Source organism: Cervus elaphus, chromosome 19 (genome assembly GCF_910594005.1).
Source record: "Cervus elaphus chromosome 19, mCerEla1.1, whole genome shotgun sequence".
Taxonomy (NCBI): domain Eukaryota; kingdom Metazoa; phylum Chordata; class Mammalia; order Artiodactyla; family Cervidae; genus Cervus; species Cervus elaphus.
Window position 1 is genome coordinate 29,714,683 of NC_057833.1, and position 22,325 is coordinate 29,737,007.

Here is a 22,325-nt window from a genome sequence, read left to right on the forward strand (position 1 = left end):
TCTTCTCAATGCACATTAAACTCAAGTGACTGCAAATTACAACCAAGACCTAGAATATACCGTGCTATCTCATGCCTTTGGGCTTTACCACGCACTTTTCACCTATGTGAATGGAGGGGAAATCCTTCCTTCTGCTGCTCCAGGATTGATATTTCTCTTCTAATCCTCTAATTTGTGTATGTGTAGCATTCTACGGGTTGTGTGTATGTGTATGATTAATACACTGGGATGTCTGAAGATGGGGTTAATGTCTAGTAATCTTTCAATTTTAGGAAACTAGATGTCACCTAATTTTACTAGTGTTCAATAAACATTTGTTAAATCAGAATGCAATTCTACTATAATTTATCTTGGCACATCAGGAAATCTATGAATCCAGAGAAAACATATGACTTAAATCTCTGTTGAAAAACTAAAACTTGAACCAGGGTTATGCCAAAATATATTTGCATTTATCTGTAAATATATATGCAGGCAATACTTTTTCAGGGACAGCTTTTGATCTACATAGTAAAAGGCAAAAGGCATCAACTTACAGTCTGTGAAATGCTTAAGTCTAGTCTGCTTGCCTAATATAGCATCCCTTCTTTCCAGGAGAAAAAGCAAAGCTGATATAAATAATACTTTGTATAAATACTCTACAATCAAGTATTCTACACATTCACTAGAGTGATTAAAATCTGGGAGACAGAAAAAGAAATCCAGAGAGGCGTAAGGCTGAAAACCACAAAGTTCAGTATACAGTAATTCAAGGATATTCAGTGATCAGGACCAGCAGTGGTACGGGGGTCTACGTGCAGTTAATTCTGAGGCCATGCACTGTTCCCGCGTAAGAAATGAGGTCACAAGACAACCATTTTCTACATATTGCTTGTTTTAGGAGTGACCTCTCTTGGGATGATAGGGATGGTTTCCTCAAAAGGAAGTCAAGTCTTCCAGAGTCTGTCAACTCTACTTTGCAAACAGAGGGTATATGAACATGAAAAAGGGCTCTGAACGGGGTGGGGTAGAGTGGGTCGCAAAGCTTAACTACTAACATGACACAGTGCCCTTGTATGGAAGTAAAATCTGATTTATATAAGGTCCTTTTTTAGCATCAGGTCAGAAAAGCCCAGAAAATTATACCCCTGCTTCCATCACCACATACTCTCTTGACCCCAAATCCATCTATCCTATAGACCCAGAATTTTGTTTACTACAAAAAGTTCCATACTTAAATGCATGAAGATTTTAGAAAAGGTAAAAAGAAGTAGAGAAAAAAATGCTACATGGGACCTTGTATGTTGAAAAGTTAGACCTAACACTTATTCAAAAAAAACAAAAAAAGGAAAGGAAGAAAGGAGTGAAGAAAAAAAATTACAATACCAAAACCCAAATACAACTGTTAAAATGTTTTATTTCCTGTTGTCCAGCACAATACACTGGCTATGCAGTTTTGTGCCCTAATTTTGCCCTTTATACATATATATCTGAATATTTTATATGAATTGTATTTTCTGAAATAATTTTATTATCATAATATTCATCCAATAAATGTACCAGCTAGTAAATTATTCATCCCATGGCTGGACATTTGGATTTTCCAATGTTCACTATTTAAAAAGACCCTTACTTCAAATATCTATGTGTATAGGCTTTTGCCATGTATATGTATGTTTTTTTTCTTTAGGATGGATTCCCTCAAAAGTTGAAGGGGACATCAGCACTTCAAAGGAAGTTCATGACTACCAAATTGCTTTTCAAAAAAACTGTGCAAGTTTATGAAACCATCAGCAATTTACACGTCTCCTTATATGCTTACTACGCTGGTTATTCCTAAAAAAACAAAAAGATTACTATTAAGATTGAACAAGTTCTCTGTTTGGCAACCATTAAAGGACCTTTGTCTTTTAACAAGTATGTCAGTCGGAATGTGTAACAGGAATTTCCTTTATCAGCAAAAAAAATAGTCATTCAGTTTACAAAAAGAGGAGAAAAAGTGATTTGAAAGTATAAAAGTATAGTTAATTATCAGCATTTATGACAACTGCTTGCTATTTATTGTTCATTAGTCATGTGTACAACAACTGTATCAAATTAATGCCACTGCATATTTTATTATAAAACAAAACTATGTACCTACTTGCAGTTTTGTAACTGACCACGTACTCACAAAAACTGAAAGAAAAGACTCATGGTGGACATATCAGATGCTGACCTCTCCTCTCCATTTCTTCATGGTGAAGGCACATTATTCATAGCCATTTAATCTAAACTCCTTCCAGCCTGCTGTTAAAATCTGTTTATAAACGGCACCAGCGGAGGATATGTAAGAAGCAATGTTTATCTAGCCCAGTTACCTTTATCTGAGTCAAGAGAAACTACACTATCATTTAACTGCTGATACTCTCTACTGGCCTTTGGAGGGGTTAATACAAAAAGCAGTAAATGAAAAAGACAAATGAATGGGCTGTTGGGTATTAACACTCTGGCTACTTTGTGCCCACTATGATCATTGTGATCATGTTTAGATTTCCAAAGTAAGTGTGTCTGACGTGTGACCCTATAAACAAATATAACATTTTAAGTAAGCATCATGTAAGAAGTGGTGTGGTGCAAGGCCTATTTCCTGGGAGAAGCAATATCCCTTTGAAAAGAGCAGAAGAGTGAAGTGGGGTGCAGGAGAGACAAGAAGATCTTTCATGAAGCGAATGCTTTAAGCCTACATATATCATCACCTTCTCATAAATGGAGACTATGTGGCAAGATGAATCTCAGTTCTAAAAACATGAGGATTTTTAAAAATAACAGTATTCAGAATCACAATCTAGAAAATTATTCAGTAACAAGGACATATGATTTCTGCATTTTCCAGTTAGTTTTCAATCATAAAATGCAACTGTTTCATGGTGTTCAACACAGGTTCATCCACCAGCTCCTAAAACATGTAATAGATGACAATGAAATCCAGAACCAAGAATTCTCCCCTAAACCAAATACACAATTTAAGCAAAACTTCATCTTATACAAAGCAACAAGAAAAACGAGTGCCACAAAGTTCACAAATAATTGCCTGGAACAATTTCCTTAGAAAAAATAAACAACTACAGGAGAATCAAGTGACACAGAGGGGGAAGGAGTGAGGGGAGGGGAGAAAATTAAAAGATCCAAACCAGCTTAGCGCTTCTAAAACTAACCCTGCATCAGTTTCTCTTATATACAACCAACTATAATATTAGTATTTATTCTACCTATCATTGCTGGATACGTTATTAGGGTGATCAAATTATTAATGCCCATGGGTAAATGCTAATTAAAGGGAACACACTAAATCAAATAAATCATTAATTGTAGCACTACATGTCAAATCCCAAAAGGAAAAAAAAAAAAAAATAACAAATTTTATTCCCCAGGAAATATTTGTTAAATATGAAAAGTCTAGTTCATAACAGCACAAAATGATAATGATCAAAGTAATATGCTCAGGATGAATTTTCCAGAGATATAAATGAGAAAGATATAAGGTTCCAGCACAATAAAACCATACTACAATAAATTTTTCTCTTAATTAGTTTTAACAAATAGGGAAGGATGGCTTATTTCAGACGGAAGTTTATAAAATATTTGAGGCTGAATACCATGCTGTAGTTCCTTTTCAGCAAGTATTACTAACAAATTTTATGAATGAGAAAATGGGAGCTCTGAGAAGTTATGTAACTGGGGGGTGGGGGGGGACTTTTACAGGTAATATTTCCTAGTACTGATAATAGTTGTAATAGGAGACTTACCACACAGTATGAAGTATTTAGGATTAAAACAAGTTAAGTGGTTTTATTCCCTCAGGAGATGGATCCCAAGATACTGTGAATATATAACATCTTTTGTCAAGTTCTAATTATCCTATGTCTAGTACAGATCCATCATTAATTGTGCCTAAGAACCACTTGGAACATCTGTAAAAAGGAAATTCTGGGGCCCATTCCTAGTTCTCTAAATGATTGTGATGCAGGTGGTCAGAGGATCAAACTTCAGAATGCGGGTTATAGGTGGTTCTTAAATTTATTGCCAGCTGCCTTCCTAGAAAAACTGCTGTTAAGTCAAAGTCACCAGTGTAGTCTGATTTTCCCCTATAAATTCATAATGTAAACAGGAAGTTAGCAATTTTATAAAGGGACTGGTGTTCACATTTTAGACATGTGGCTTAACATCATACTTCATCACCAGTACACCGTATATAGTTTTGTAAAGAATACACAAAGCACAACTAAGAACATAGTTAACAATTACATAGGACTTAATATGATAAATATTAGTCTACCATACAAGGTATTTTTTAAAAATATCATTCTTGCTTTATGTTTACTGCAACATAAAATACCTTAAAATACAAAATTTAGAAGCATACTTTGTGAGAACATAAGCAATTTTAAGACTTTTGATAAAATCACTGTACACTTTCATAAATTAACACATTATTATTTTACTGTCCCTTTTACTTGCTGTATTTTCCTGCAGCGACATAAAACATCATCTGTGTTTCTCATCCACTGATCCTTCACACTATTTTTCACTTTAGTGTCTAATGCCTCAAAGCTCTGACTTAACTGGTGGTTGAATTCAAAGGCAGAAAAAAGCAGTTTGTTCTGCCCCAATAACTTCTTTCTGCTATCGTCTAAAGTACTACATAACAATATCCAAATGTGAGCGTATGTGCTCCAGTCCCTGGGTCACTACCTTTTCCACTTTATTAATAATCATTAAATCTTAGGCAAAATAGTCTACAGATTTTCTCTTTGGATCTGCCAGTTTACCAACTGAAAACAAAACAAAACAAGATCTATTCGTTTCAAAGCTTCATAACAACTTATCCTGCATTCTTGGTTACTTTATTTTCTTCTTTTTCCCTCCAGCCCTTGTTGGATATAATTTTCTCGGCTGTTCCAAGCCAGAGAGGAGTAGTGATGTTGCCTGGGAATCGAAAATTCCCACCTAAGAGAAAAGCTCAGAACTGGAGTGCAGCTGGGATTATCTCAAAAGTAGACGATCTAAAATCTAAGGCCTTGTTTAAATTATCTGCCTAAGAAAGGACAACTGACTAAACCCTGGAAGAAGAATAACTGGAGTTTCAAATCAAAATTGAAGGCGCAATATCCTACTCTATTCCTTTCACCTCTCCCCCAAAAGTGACTACAAAAATTATCTTTTTATACCAAACTTTACCTTAATTAACATCCCAATAACTTTAAGTTATAATTCCTAAAATTCACACTCCAACATTTTCAACCACCAAATGATTCAATCTCATGTTAACAATCTAACTTTCCATTGCAGTCGATCTTTTCCACCATCTTACCTCCCATCCAACCCGTTTTTCCTCTTCTAGTTTTTATTTTTCCCCCTTAATCCATCCTACATTTTCCCTTGTGATATTCCTTCTTTTTTAGGATAACACCTCTTAATCTGTCTGGAAAACTTGGGAGATCACTGACTAACTTAATATTTATAACAAATAACTTTCAATGATTTATATTTACTAATCAGCTCCTGATGAAATACATTATTAAGATTCAGGTCAAAGATACACTTAATCAACTGGGATGAGACAAAAGCATTATGAAAAAGCAAATTTAGCTTTTGAAATGCTTACTGCAACTAGGACCAGTAACATTAAGCCAAGAATTATGAACATACATTATCAAACTGATGGTATCTGAGAATTTATATGCTCCTACCAACCATTTGCAACAATCTCACTTCATTACAAATTATAAAAATGATCTCTGAACAGTGAAAGCTAAACCACTTGTTACAAATATTTGCCTGAGATGATTCCAACATATTTGAAAGAGTCAGAGAGTTAAACCATGCAGTAACACATAGCTTTAAAACAGCAGTCCAGACATTAAGGAAACATACAAAGTTCAACAGTTTGGACTGGTACAAATTTCAAATGCATAAAAGGTTATTTTGAGGATATTAAAATAATTTGAGGCCTATTTACTTTATGAATGTACTCACCTGACTCTTGCAAGTATCTATATACCAAGAAGTTGACCTCATCACTGCTTATACTCATCTTTATTCCCACTTAAACCATGAGGTCACAACACAGGATATAACCCTAAAAACAAAACAAAGTTAATTAAGTATTTTCTCAATAAAATATTTTTAAACAAAATGTAAACAATGTTGTAAAAACCATTTGATTTTATTAAATATTGTAAAATGAAGGTTTGATATTGCCTAATAATAAATCCTAACAAATAAAGTTACTTCCAATAGTTAGATTATACAACCAAAACACAGCTGGGTCTCTTTTTCTGCAACATATTGGTAAAAAGGATTAAAAATTTACAAAAGGGCCTCCAGTATCATATTTTAATAATTATATCAAATAGCATAAAAAGTTGTTCCTCTTTTCTCCTTAACTGTAAAAAAGAGTGTATTTTAAGGATCAGAAAATTATTTATATAGGAAAAGACTGACTTCAGACTATGGGATCAGGGACCAGCCATCCATGCTGGTTTTGTTTACAAAATTTAGTAGGATTTGAAGCCTCTATTTTCTCAACATCTAATCTGCAATGTTCAAGTTTCAAAAAGCTCTAGGTATGCAAAAGGCAGAGAGGTTGGAGTACAGTTCTGAAAACTCAAATGATATCTTCAGAAGGAGGTAAAGAAGGAAACTGACATATAGCTTAAATACATCCTAATTATACGTAGCTGTTCTCATGTCACGGAAAGGATTTAAAGAAAACTTTTCTGTACGGTGCCCAACAGTAAACATGTTAGGCTTTGCCGGTCACGTAGTCAGCGTCACGAGCACTCATCTGCAGTTGCAGTGCAAGAGCAGCAATGACACACGGATGACTGAGTGTGGCCGTGTCCCAATGAAACAACTTACCAACACTACAATTTGAATTTCATATGATACTCGTGTCATGAAATATTTTTCTATTGATTTCTTTTTCAGCACTCAAAAAATTAAAACCCTTTCTTAGTTTGTGGTCCTTATAAAGGTCAGTGGGCTGGACATGGCCCACAGACCAGCTTCTCAGTTCCTTGTTTAAAAAAGGATACACTGACACCTATTCAGTATTAAGAAAGTGAAGTCGCTCAGTCGTGTCCGACTCTTTGCGACCCCATGGACTGTAGTCTACCAGGCTCCTCAGTCCATGGAATTTTCCAGGCAAGAGTACTGGAGTGGGTTGCCATTTCCTTCTCCAGGGGATCTTCCCGACCCAGGGACTGAACCCGGGTCTCCGGCATGGCAGGCAGACGCTTTACTGTCTGAGCCACTAGGGAAGCCCATTCAGTATAAAGCGGTGTCTAACCCCAGGCCTGTGCTGACCGTCCCGCCACATCATGGATCTCTTAAAATGCAGGGTAACAATATATTTAAACCTCGCAGATTAATAAGAACTGAGCAGGCTTCTAATCAACAGAACTGCTACTGCTCTGGACCTGGATCTGGAAAACCTGGTGACTGAACACTCATCAAGCTTATCTCAGAAACAAAGGAAGACCAACAAGGGGGTAGTACCAATTCCCCCAGTGAACACACACAGAGGAAGCCCTAACCAAAGTCAGTGGTCTGGGAATACATCTGAGGAAGTGTCTTCAGTGGTCAGACCTGAAGCACAGACAGGAGAGTGAGAGCATGAATATCTGGGGAGGAAGGCAAAGAACTGAAGCAATTCAGTGAGCGGTTAACAGTCACTGGAAGGGCTGGGGGAAGAAAAAGAAACAAAATGAAGTGAGGCTTAAGAGGAGCCTTGAAGGAATCACTTAAGAGAAAACAGGGAAGAAAAAGCAGAAAACGCAGGGAAGTGGTATGATTTACATTTTAAAAAGACCATCCTGAATTCTAATATGAAAACTAGAAGGAAACTGGACTGAGGAGAGGGGGCCAAGTTAGGAAGGTGCTGGAGTCACCTAAGAAGACTGAAACCCGGACTGAGGCACTGGGCTTGAGGAGAACCCTAGAATCCTAGGATTCCAAAGATACTCAGGAAGTAGCAGACTCAAGGTGGGCGACTTGACACAGAGCTGAGGAAAAGAGATGGATCGGAGGTTTCTCTGAGGACATCTGGAGAGGCAGTACTTCATTCACTGAGACGAGAAACCATGGAATAAAAGTAAATACCATCCTTATGTGAAGAAGAAGGCACCTCCTCCCATTTAATTTCAAACAGTACAATTATTCGCCTGAATGTGATATAGATATACACACCACACTGAACAGAATGATACAGGTGAACACTCCTCTGATGACCGGCTCAGGACACCTCATCCAGATGCCCCTGTGGCACACAGGAGGATCTGAGCTCTGGAGGAGATCCTGCTCAACTCTACCCTGACCCACAGGAATGGGTAACAATGTGCTTGGCACACACAGTAGGTATAACACAAAAGCCAATTCTGAAAGCCTGGTGACTGAATGATTTAAAAAATAAAACCACCACACCCATTATATGATTACACAGAATACCCATTACATGGCAGGCATTAAGTCACAACTTGACCAGCCATGGATATTTGTCAGGGAAACACTGAGTCACTGCTTGATGAAGAGGATCTCCCAAAATGAGTTCAGTCAGGTGGAATCCTAGGGAAATAACTAATGAAGAAAATAAGGGTATTCTTTTCCTCTAAAATATCATTCAGTCTAATATTCAAATAATGAATAATGGAACTAGTACCTAAGATGTACAAAATTTTTTAAATGCCTGATTCCGATGCACAAAGGTCACCAAAACGTCTCAAATTAAAGCAGTTATCAGTAGTGTTTCTGTATCATCTAATGTATCTTGGGGCAAAGAAAAACACAAGTCAAAATGATATAAATTATTGTCTGTAAAAACTCTCACAATAAATACATGTTGGTGGCATACTTTTTCTTAAAGTCAACAAGAAATACCAAACATGAAGAGTAGGAGAGTTCTTATCTGTTCAAATTGCTGTGAATGAGTTTATTAGATTGATCATAGTACTGTAATAGTTTCTGTAACCAAAAGTAAATTTTTTAAGAGAAAGGGGTAAACTGTTAAGGGTTACTCTAGCTTTAGTTCTACTTCAGCTAGCTCATACTTTCAGAGAGAAAGACCATTGTTTTCACTTATATCAAACATACCCCTAGGGCAGACAAAGCACTGTGCTAAGAGCTAAGGCAGGAGAAGGGGACGACAGAGCAAAAGATGGTTGGATGGCATCACTGACTCAATGGACACATTTGAGCAAGCTCTGGGAGTTGGTGAAGGATGGGGAAGCCTGGAGGGCTGCAGTTCATGGGGTAGCAGAGTCAGACATGACAAAGCCGCTGAACAACAGAGAGCTAGGAACAGACACATGAAATAAAGCTGTCCCAGCCTTGCAGAATTGACAGTTTTTCAGTTAACAGAAACATACAAACAAATGTGGCCTTAAAAAAAAAAATAGTAAAGTTAATACAACTCTGTATTAAAAGTTTCAGTCATAGTAGCAATAAAACTACACAGGCTCTTTATTTAAAGACCTGAGTTTATCCTCTTGTAAAGACACTCAATTCTAGAGTAAGGTTCAGTATGAAATTAGTCTGTTTAAATTCTAACATCAAAAGGACACCTGAAAAGAACAGGAAATATTAGACGTTAAAAACAAACAAGACAACGTTAAGACGTTTCCTGATTCAAAGCTTCAGTTTTCACTTTCAAACTACCTAAAAAACCTGGATGCCAGAGAACAAAAATTAGAGAAAATGCCCCCACTTCAGTAGTGGACTCACTACAGCTTTACAGAACAGGTCCGTTGTGATTTGTTTGTTTACACATCTATGATGCAGTCTTACACCTGCCCCAAGTGAAGACAGGATATGCAGAGACTAGCCGCAACCGATCTTCAGAAGGCACACAAAAACCTTCCTGCCATACCTCTTCCATGGTGGTATCTTTCATAACATCTATCTTTAAACAAGGTCACAAGATAACAGTAAGACACTCATCCAATCTACCCTGTACAAACAGATATGGGCCTCGATATCACGTCTGGTAGAGGTTACCATGTATAAAAGAAGTTCTGCCCCAAGGAGCTGACAGACTATTGAACAAGACATCCAAAATAAGCACTTCCTAAAATCACAAAACACCTATTTGTATATTCTGCCTGATCATACTTATTCAGCCCTAAAAAGTAAATGATCTAGGTTCTAAAAACATATATATATTAAATATCTCTGTACTTTCTTAACTCTCAGAAACAGCTTGTAAAATCATAAAAGCTTTTATTCAAATCCCCATCAGTTATGGGCAATGAAATTACTTAATTCAAACCCATAGCTATATTAAAGCAGCCAGAGTAAAAATAAAAACTACAATCTTAACATTTAGCCAAGTGTTTATATGTAAAATTACACTAAATACGCTATTGTTTAGTATGAACTATTTTACTTCAAGGTTTCACAGACAAAAATCTAGCAAGTATTACAAAAACAGGACTGTCAATGTAAGTCAGGTATAACTGCTTCAACCGAATATACATGGTATTTTCAGCATCACACAACGGAGTTCAGCATTCACACACTAGATAACAACTGCTCCAAATATTTAACCATCTCCTCATTTGTTCTTCCACACATCTGGTACCACATGTCTGCCTTTGGCCTCAAACAGAACAGACATCATATTCTTTTCTGATACCATATCTAGAGCATATCAGAGTCCAACGATGATCCTAAATCATACTATTTTAAATCTACAAGATTGAAAAAATAACGACAGTTATGGACAAAGGAAAAAAAAAAGCTTTTCTGAAACCTCAATACTTACAACACATTATTTAGAGGTCTGAAAACTTCTTGCAGGCTCTAAACTGAAATGCACGATCAAAATGTCCTCATCTTAGAAAAATAATTTAGTCCAAAATGTAGTGGTGGGACTTTCTTGGAGGTCCAGTGGCTAAGACTCTGCACTCCCGATGCAAGGGATTGGTTTAATTCCTGGTTGGGGAACTAGATCACATATGCCACAACTAAAGATCCTGCAACAAAGATCGAGTGCCGCAGCCAAACAAGCAAATAAAAATAGATATTAGGAGAAAAAAATCAAAAACCAAAATGTACAGTGGTGGCATATTATCCCATGGCAGACACATTAGTTTCATTTTTTCTTTGCTCAACATTTAGATGATTTTAAATTATTCTAAGATTCCTATAACAATATTTATGCTTCAAGTTGTTTCTTCCTCCATTTCTTTTGGTAGCTGTGCATGTATGAATAGTCCTCGAGATCAGGAAAGTCCCTAAAAGTAAATTACTGGACCAAAGGGAAAAGATAAATAGCTATTTCGATTCTTAATGAATGCCAACAAATTAGAGCCACTCAAAAGACTGAACCAATTCAAGATCCCTCCAGCTGAAACATTAGTAAAATACTCAAGGTAACCAATAATAAACAGCAGTAACAAAAATATGCTGGCCAGCCATAACATTAGAAACATTTTAAACTAATACTCAACATTACGGAGACTGTGACAAAACAGAAGCTGTATCTTTATACATAGTATCTACAAATACTGGTCATAGCTATTTAATAGTTGAAAAAAGAGCAACAATATTAAAAGCTGCTATAAGAACTCTGATGTTAAACCAACAAATAACTGTCAAACAGTATGACCTAGGACACCGTCAGAACACCCTTCCAAATAAATGTTAATAACACAGAGGGGCCCAAGTGGCTGATATGCTGGGAGTCCATCTAGCCAAGATTCAGGCTTCTCTGCAACTCAGCAGCTGAGACATGGTGCGATCGTAATTAGCAAGATGAAAACTGTGGCCTGCCTCTTGCAGAATCCACAGCCACTGTCTAAGAAAAGGCACACACACAACACAACAACTGCTTTCCATTTGGAGAATTATTCCATTCTCAGCCCTGTGGTTTATATGGGACAGACATTCTGATCCAGAGGAAGGTACTTAATTTGCAAATCATACCTTTGGTTTAGGGTTGACACCTCTCCTCCACAGACACACACCACATCCCATGTGTCTCAATTCAATCACTCCCAGTAAGTGAAACGCAAGTAGAACACGTGTTGATTTCTATAAAGTCAACCTCCTTTCAGAGAGGAGTGGGCAGGCAACAAGGGCACTATGTGAAGCTTGGGATGAATGCAGATCACTGAGGTCAGAATAGACATAGCAGAGGCAGAGAAGTGGGCAACACAGAAACAAGAGAAACGGTGTCCTCAATGACATTAAATGTCTACCTTCAAGTACTATCTGAAGCTAATTTACCATTGTATTTTGGTTAAAGAAGTCAAAAACGAATTTTATGGTCTAATCTAGAAGATTTGTCAGTTGCAACCTAAGGAGGGCAGACAACCAAGAAATGTTTTAAAAGAAAGTGCCTGAAGTTAGTGATAGATTATATTTGGAGAATTAAGTGGGAGGTGGGGGGTGGGTGTGGAGGGAAGGTCAGTGTCTAAAATCCCAATTGTTTCCACATTGGAAAGAGGACAGATTTACCTTACAGAACAGGGCTCCCTAGAGAGCACAGCCCTCTGGGGAGTCCCACTTCGTATGTGTTAAACTAGAGGTAAAACAGAAGACATCTCAGCAGAAATGCTCCAGAATACAGTATTACAATTCGCTGTTCATGGAAAGTGGTACCTCTGGTTCTGCTCCCTTCAAGGTCACATTTTCAGCTACTCATATTACTTTGGGGTGATAAACCAATCCAAACAAATGCTGACTACATGCATTTGTGGGGGTGGGGTAATGACAAGTGAAAAGTAAACATAACAATGGCCATGCTAAAGCCTATAGGGGTAAAACCCACTAAAGCACTATTTTTCTGACATTTATTTTATTCACTCAGTTAAAGGAGAATGAGCACTTCAAATGTGTAAGGCACTATGCCAGATGCTGGAGACATGACTAACAATGTAAACCATGGCCAGATCCTTGCGTGACTTTACAAGTTGCTGGGAAGAAAAAGAACAATTCCAACTATAAATTTTAATATACAGACCTATGTATTTAGAAATGTCATTCAAATACTATACCTTCTTCAGAGAAGAAAAAAAAAGTATGCCATCTATAATGTAAAAGAATGTAATAACTATAAAAAGAAACCAAATTCTTAGCACCAGGAGGTTCTAGGAAATTGCTAATTCCAAGGCATGACATATGTTGCCAAGGACCCATGGACACCACAGGGTATCACTACACAGCTTACATGGACCTTGAGATCAGTGGCAGTCCTAAACAGTCAGTCAGCCACAAGCAGACGGACTGTAATATTTTGCTATATAAATAACAGCTTCTAAACTCATAAAGAATCATGCATCAAAACTTGTTGGGTATAAGTTCTCAATTTGTCTGTGGAATAAAGTAAGAGTTCATCCACTGCCACACTACCTCAATGGGTTATCATAGGAAACTGGCAAACTGTCTTGTTAAAACCACGTGCATGCATACATGCATGCGAGGTCACTGTAGTCGTGTCTAACTCTGTGCGACCGTATGGACTGCAGCCCACCAGGTTCCTCTGTCCATGGGGATTCTCCAGGCAAGAATACTGGAGTGGGTTGCCATGGCGTCCTCCAGGGGATCTTCCCAACCCAGGGATCCAACCTGCATCTCTTATGTCTCCTGCACTGGCAAGTGGGTTCTTTACCACTAGCAACACCTGGGAAATCCATAGGAAACTGTCAAACTGTCTTGTTAAAACCATGACATGCTGCAAAAAATACCAAACTATGACAACTAACAACACAAAGTGTATGGAGGGGAGATGAAATAGAGGAGAGAAATTAAATTAGTTTACCCATTAGTGAAGTCATTGGTGCCTCTAAAATTTATGGTGAAGCCCAACCTGCAGGATTTTAGAAAGTGACTTTATTTGAAGATGGGGTTTTTAAAGAGGTGAGTACATTAAAGTGAAGTTATTAGGGTCAATCTTTCATAATGTGAATATAACTCAACATGACAAGTGTCCTTTTACAAGGAGGAGGAGACACCAGGAATGCATGTGCACAGAGGAAAGATCGTGTGAAGAGGCAAGAAGGCAACCAGCTGCAAATCAAGGAGAGGCCTCGGGAGAAACCACACCTGCCAGTACTATCATCCTGGGCTTTTTCAGAACTGTGAGGAAACAAACTTCTGTTGTTTTATAAGCCACTCAGTCTGCGGTATTTTGTTATGGTGGTCCTAGCAAACTGATACACACCAACATCAAAATTCTGTAAAACTCTGATCATTCACTGGAGACTTTTAAATTATTGATGTTCACGATTGCCAGGGTCTATCTTTTCAAAAATTTGCCTCTATTTTTAGGAACCTATCCTGTCCTGTAATTGCCAGAAACAGTTACATGTCCTGTAATTTGTCAAAGTTGATGACGTTAACAGGATACATTAGCACGTCATAATCTTCTGCCCCGCAATGCCCCTTTGTTCTCCCTACTCCCCCAAGAAACACTCTCACAAACAGCACACACACACACACACAAAATGCATTACTCATTTCCCACTTCTTTAAAAATAATTAAAACCCTACTAAGGTAATAACACATTTGTGTACATATAATATGGTATAATGAAGAGGTGTACTTTAAGACAGCTCTGAAGTCTTTGACAAATAGCTTAAAATGTGTATAAATTTTCATGATGCTAAAGCTTAAAAGATTTTACAAAATTATATTAGACTAAATGAAATCATATTTATACAACTTACTCCTAAAAAACAACAACAACAACAAAAAACTTACTCCTGTAAAATGCAACAAATCAGGATTCAAAGAGATAATCTCAAGAAAAAACATTAAGCTCTAATTACAATGTGTATCTCAGCTTATTTTAGTACTAACCAAACTTAAAATATAAAACCCTGTACAATAAAACCAAATTATTTGGCTGATTTCTTAAATATTAATGACAAACAGCAGCATATGTTCTTTTAATAGAGCCTTAGCCCTGGACTACAACCATGGCTTATTTGTCCAACATTTTAAGGATGTCTTTTCATGTATGCCTATAATAAGTCCAAAGAGAAGCAAAGAATTTTCTTAAAACATTCTACCACTCTTGACAGTAAGATAAATGCTAAATTTAAACTATATTTTTATTTTTTTTTAATTTAAACTATATTTTTAAAGACACAATCTCATGAGATAATTTTTATTCACACTATTAAAAAGGAGAAAATATCCTTTTAAGCTAATGAGTTCTACATCTTACATTTTCATGTAAGCATTTTAAGGGTATCTTTAACAATTTGAACATAACGTTCTAGTGAAAAATTTATAGTATCCACTCCCAGCCCCCTCCCCAAGAGAAACAAATACAATTAAAACAAAATAGGCAGACAAGATAGTTTTTGAAGGGAAATTAGCAGGTACTGGCATTGACTTTTACCTTCCAATTATGGCACAGGAGCATCTTTCAGATGATTTTCCTAACAACGTGCCTAGCAATATGTGTATTTTACAGAAAGGCTAACTTATTTTTTTCCTAAACAAATCGAAGGTTTGTGGCAGCCCTGAACTGTCAAATGATGGTTAATATTTATTATCACTAAAAGTATTTTTTAAATTAAGGTATGCTATTTTTAAGACATAATGCTCCTATTACAGACACTATTTTTACACTACTGTGTAAACATACTTTTATATGCAGTAGGAAACCAAAAAAATTTGTATGACTCCTTTTATTGTGATGGTCTGGAACCAAAACTGCAATATCTTTGAAGAATGTCTGTAACTATAGGCAATCTATGTTTTTTTTTTTTTTCCTTTTGGCTGTTGTTGCTTTGTTTTGTTATCATATTTATGGTCAACAGAGCTGGTGAACCTTAAGAATTTAAAGCATAATTTAGAAAGGATAAACTTGTAAACTACTTTTCTTGTCCTTGCCTTTTCCATTGGAATCCAGAGCTCCCATGTAAATTAAAAATAACATGAAAGAGAAGTCAGATCTCAGGTATCCTGTAAGATTTTAGACAATGTGACTCTTCTGGGCCTCTATTCCTTCATGGAGAAAATGAGGGAAGTGAAGCGGAGAGCCTCTCTTCCTGCTAAACCTCAATGATTTGAGTATTACAGTACAGAATATTACATAAAAATCCTGCAGGCTCACAGGACCAGATGACATAGTGGTTTGTAATAAATCATTGTATAACAGGCTTATGAGTGCATTACGAGGTTTTTAAAACTGTCAGACCTCAGGTGGACATCTCCAGGAATCAGGAAAAGGGGAAATAAATGAGTCACCTCATTAAGAAATGTTTGAGTACTTACTACACATAGCGCTTATTAGGCAAATGGTAACCATTTTTTCATCAGAAACTGAGACTTCTAATGTCTGTCATTTGTTTCAACTTGATCTATACCAGGACTGTCTACAAACTCTGGCCTGTATGTAAATCCCAACCCATTACCCATTTTTGTTTAGCCCACAATACCTCATGGTTTTCACAAAACAATGAACTGTTTTTACAGAAATTTGTAGTTGATTTGACGATAGGGAACACTAACTTTGAATCACAATTAAGCAATTTTAAGAATCTCAGCAAAGCTCTCTAGGCTGAGTAAACTAGCAACTAGCATGTATTATATGTGATGAGTCAACTTTGATTTACTTGTGGACTTCAAACTTCCCAAACATAAAAAAGTGGCTATTCAATATGAATCAAGGAAGGAGCCAATAAGTATGTGTTAAATGACTGACTAAACATAGTCAAGGTACACTGACAGGGGAATGAGGAAAGAGAAGAAATTAAAACACTAACTTAACAGAAGACAGACCATAGTTGTGTTTTGCCTTTTTCAACTACTGAGCAGTAACTGGTCATTCCAGTCAGTCTGGAAAGTAAACTAAGGTAAGAAAATAAGAACCTAGTTCCCTCCCACTAGCAAGAAAAGCTCTGAGTTTATTTGAATGGGAACCAACATCAGAAAGATAAAAGCAGTTTCTTCAAAACCTTACTATTCTGAGTTTGGAACAGAAATGTCATAAGGACCCATGAGACTGGAACACAACTAAAACTACAGTTACATGAATGAATGGAGACTCGGCTTAAACCTGTGACATCACGGGCAAAATAAAGAGAGTAAGGTACCAGGCGTAACACACTCACTGACTTATTTAAACAAATACCACCTATAACAATATTTATGAAACAATTTATTGGATAAGAAATATCCTTTAGCTCCTGGAAAAAAAAAAAAAGACTAAGTTGGTAAAACCAAGACAGCTAAGCCCTAAGTGAATCAAAATAAGTGTCCACAGATTGGTTATACTCAGTAAATTCTTTGGAAGAACAGTAGTAAAAATGTGAGGAAAACTGTTCTGGTAGCAGAGAAGTATGACTGATACAGATCAAGAGTCCAAAGAAAGGGAAAAAATGTACAGAGGTTAGCATTAATCCCAGTGGGTAATACATGCTTGTTCAAATCAAGTGAGGATGACTTTAAAACCAGGTTTAAAATTCAGACAGCAAACTGATAACACACATACACCCTCAACACACGCACATACAACATAGGTATTAGTAAATCTTGAAAACAAAAGTCAAAAGAAAATGGAGTGGATATTGCTGCTGTGTATGAATTGAGGCAGGCTTTCCAGTTTCATTGAAAAAGGAGTAAGAACAGATTTCATCATGAAAATCTCATAGGTCAATTTCACAGCTTAAGAGAAAATGGACAGTAGTACAAGTCTGTAAGAGTTTCTGTTTAAAAAACAGACAAAAACACCATGTAGAAACAAATCAAGAACATCACTCCATAATCAAACTCTGTCCATCCTTTAGAAGTACTCTTACTGGTAAGGTTACATAGACTCTCTAACGGCAAACATAAACTTTTAATAGTCTCTTATTAGAAGATACTGCTTTCCATTTTATAGTACATGTACTTCCTTGCTAACACTGTTCAAAGTGCTCAAAACCAAAAACAAGATTTGGTATCTTTGTCATACCTATGACAAAGCTCAATTATTTTATTTAGTATAAAAATTAGGTGTCAAAGTGAGGTCTACAAACCTCTAGGTTGATCTTTAAGGGGTCCTAGAGATCAAAATTATTCCTTTTAGTATTATAAGATTTTGTATAAAATAATATGCCTTTTCCACTGAACTGATATTTATACTGCTATTACAAACCAATAGTTGGTAGAATGGCTCACATCTTAGTAAAAATCAAGGTACTAACACTTCATTCCATTAGCAGTCATCATACTATTCACTGTTGCTGTTGTTTAGGTGCTGCTGCTGCTAAGTCGCTTCAGGCGTTTCCAACTCTGTGCGACCCCATGGACTACAGCCCGCCAGGATCCTCCGTCCATGGGATTTTCCAGGCAAGAGTACTGGAGTGGGCTGTCATTGCCTTCTCTGCTTTAGGTGCTAAGTCCTGTCTGACTCTTTTGCGACCCCATGGACTACAGCCCGCCAGGATCCTCTGTCCATGGGATTTCCCAGGCAAGAATACTGGAGTGGGTTGCCATTTCCTTTTCCAGGGGATCTTCCCAAAACAGGGATCAAAATCACACCTCCTGCTTTGAAAGAGGAGTGCTCAGTTGCTCAGTCACGTGTGACTCTCTGCAACCCATGAACTGCAGCCTGCCAAACTCCTGGATCAAACATGCATTTCTTGCATCTCTTGCATTTCCTGCACTGGGAGGAGGATTCTTTACCACTGAGCCACCTGGGAAGCCCCCATAGTATTCACTACTATATACTTAAAAAAAGAAAAAAAAAACCTCACAGAAAAAATTCTTCACTGAAGAGGTTCCTTGATGAAGCAAGAAAAACAATTTTATTAAAATTTTAACCTCAAAATATACCTTTGCAATATCCTCTGTAACAAAAAATACACACATAGTACTTCTGCTGCATACTAAAACGATGATTGTCTCAAAAAAGCACTATGAAAATGTCTGAATTACAAGCTGAACTAGTTACTTTTTTCACGGAATACCGTTTTTACTTCAAACAACTGACAAAGTATGGTTTTTCAGACTGAGAATTTGGCAGACATTTTCTTGCAAACAAACAAAGTGAAACTGTCACTTTTAAGAAAACAACTAACAATATTTGTTGGCAAGAATAAAACTTAAGCTTTTAAGAGATAATTAGGATTTGGAAAATCTATCAGCCACCATGAGCTTCCCAATACTACTCCAGAACTTCTGTGATGAGATCAGTGGAGGTGTTAATGACTAGTTTTTTATATTGTATAATGAACATTTGGAAGATCTGTATAACTCAATGAACAAATATTTTTCCAATGACTAGCATAAAATTACGCATGAGAAAACAATCCATTCAAAGTTCAAGAGAAACTAATGGATTTTAATATGACAGAATACAAAAAGTTCATTGACACAACTTCAGATCTTGCAGTGCAACTAATCCTTAAGAAACTACCCAGTTGCTGAAATGTGGAATAGTATCAAAGGAGAATATCCAAATTTATTTGAAAAATGAGTCTTATTTTGATTTTAAAAATTTACAACTCTATCTTTAAAAGGCCACATTTTTTCCTAAATTCCAACTGTAACAATGTATCTCAACTTGAGAATGCAGGAGGAAATGTGAGAATCCAGCTGTCTTCTACTAAGCCAGAGATTAACAGAAAGATTTTCAAACATTTAAAACAATGCATGGAAAATGTTTGTCTTGGAAATTATTTTTCCAAGACATAAGACATTATTTTCCACACATAAGACATACTATGTGTGTTAAAATGTTATAGATGGGTTTGTTATTGTTACATTAGATGCATTAGTACTATAAAATTTCACAGTTTTAATTTCTGATGCAGCATATATTGATAGCTATATAGCCCATTTAAAGAAAAATTTTCTGGAGTTATTAATAAATTAAGAATGTAATGAGATACTAAGTCTAAAATGCTTGAGACCTCCTAGTATAAAAATTTATTCCCTTATGGCAATATTGGTGCTAACCTTCTTTGGAAAAATTCAAGAGTTTCCCGGGGGATACAGACCTCTTAAGTCACAATACTGTTCATACTGAAACATGATGTAAATCATGATCAGTTTGATCTGTTATGTTCATATTACAATAACATTAGGTAGCCAGTAAATTTATACCTAATCAACAAAACAGGGTACTCAACATCCGTAAACATCTTCATGCAAAAGTTCTAGTTTTTATAAAACATGAAATCTACGAGCAAAAATATGAGGGGGTGAAAATTACACATTTCCTGAAACTATACTCTAAATGAACTTCTTTCCAGACACAGACACGTGATTCAATAGTTTTACTGAAACTCGGTTTGTCCCTCATTCTACATGTACTGCGTGCTAACATAAGCCTGGCAGCATCCTAGGTACTGAATGCAGTAACAGTACAGAAATCTATTAATACAAAGAATTACATTGGACAGGACAGTTTTCACAGACAAATTCTAGGTCGCGTCCCATTTTTTACCCAATTCTTTCACGAAAAGCTGTACGGAAGGTGTGGAGGCTGTGGGAAGGGGACACCGCCACCATGACATGCTTCCTCCTCCATGTCTGCCCAGCCTCGTCATTCATGTTAAGAGAAATCTCTTCCCCACCAATGAAACATGAAGCTAGCCTCTGTCTTTCAGTCTTTATATAACAAAATGCTAATAAATAACAATGGCTTGATGTTCTGCTTTCCAAGAACTTATAACAAATGCATAAATACACCGTCTTAACTCATAATTTCTCAAATTTGAGTAGTTATCAAGGACCTTCTACAAGAAAACAAAGTAACACACTAGTCCCAAGAGTTGGCTTTTACTGTATTACCACAATATAAATAAAAACACTATGCATAGTCCTTAAATGATAGCACTTCCAACTAAAACTTGAAAAAAAAAACTACCTATCAATACCAAGGTACTATATGTACAATGTCTATTACAGATTTAAAATAAACAGTCTTAAAAGTGGCCACCCAGATAATCTAAACTTTGCTGTGTATGCTGTTTTAAGACTTATCACATGGACAAAAATTTTTCAAATTTCTTACGGAGAAATTACCAACCCAGAATATATTTACAGATGGTGGACCTTACACACTTTGTCATCTAACAATGTGAAAAAGTGATATAAAGTGGGAGACCTGAAGACAAGAAGAGATGTTTGAGAAGGTGGCTGCTTTCAGGCCTTCAATTTATCACTCTTAATGTAATCTTATAAGAAATGGTCAATAATGATATGAGTAATTATACTACTTGTATGATTAATAAAATTCAAATCTATTTCAACACAAATGTAAATTTCTTTTTATTTACTGGCAACTTATATAACATAATCCAACCTTCAAAAACATATATGCACGTATGTCTCAGAAACTTTTAAAATCTATTTGGTGTTTTAATACAAATAGACATCTTACACTTTATAAATAATAGACTTTGTAAATAACTATAAATAATATAAATCTTAGACTTTATAAATAATTCATCATATATAAAGATGAATATAATCATATGCCTAATGAGCTGGCAAGAACAGAACAGAACACTACATTTAAAAAAAAAAAAAAAGATAGGCCAAGACACAAATGAACTTGGGGGAAGGTGTAGTGTATCACCTAGAGGTTAGTAAAGGAGTAGTGTATTACCTAGAGGCTAATAAAAACTAAATGAACACAAAACTATACGTTCAGGGCAAGCTGGGAGAATGTCTGACTAAGGTAGAAGGTTTAGCCCCACGGTTTTTCAAAATCTGCTGTACATTGTCATCTGGGGAACTCTGAAAAAGCCTGCTGTCTACGTAGCATCCTATAGTAATTAAACCAGCATCTCTGGAGGTGGGAGCCAGACAGCAGTATTTATGAAAGATTTACAGGTGAATACAATACACAGCAAAGTTTGGGAAGCCCTTGTTCACCCTACTGAAAGCAATCTTGATAATCTGTGCAAAATGTGATGACTTAAAAGCAGCTCTTCAGATCACAGAGAAAGTACTTTCAAAATCCATGTGTCCTTCTGTATCGGTTTCCTAGGGCGGCTATAACAAGGTGCCACAAACTGAGTAGCTAAACACAACACGAGTATTGTCTTAGTTATAAAGTCTGAAAGTCTGAAATCACTGTTTTGGCAGGGTCATGTACTCTCCAATGGTTCTACAGGAAGATCTTCCCTTGCCTCTTCCAGTTTTGGGTAGTGGCCCCAGGCAATTCTTGACTTGTGGCAATCTAATTCTTGTCTCCATCTTCATTCACGTGGCCATCTTCCCACTGTGTCCATGTCTTCACATACCACATACTGTTCTCTTATGTCCATGAATCTGTGTTTAAATTTCCCACTTTTTATAAGGACATCTGTCACAGTGGGAAAATGACTCACCCTAAAGACCTTATCTTAATTAC

The 22,325-nt window shown here is 36.4% G+C and overlaps 1 protein-coding gene across 3 annotated transcripts in view; it reads right to left on the reverse strand.

The window, feature by feature from the left end:
- TBL1XR1 (TBL1X receptor 1) overlaps window positions 1-22,325 on the reverse strand; it is a 172,027-nt gene that overhangs the window by 33,344 nt on the left and 116,358 nt on the right. For 2 of the 3 annotated variants that reach the window (XM_043874839.1, XM_043874840.1), the window contains one exon: window positions 5,998-6,100. The exons of the other annotated variant lie outside the window; for it this stretch is intronic. In XM_043874839.1, the coding sequence (XP_043730774.1) occupies window positions 5,998-6,055 (58 nt within the window). In that variant the 5' untranslated portion in view covers window positions 6,056-6,100. The remainder of the gene's footprint in view (window positions 1-5,997; window positions 6,101-22,325) is intronic. 3 annotated transcript variants of the gene reach the window in all.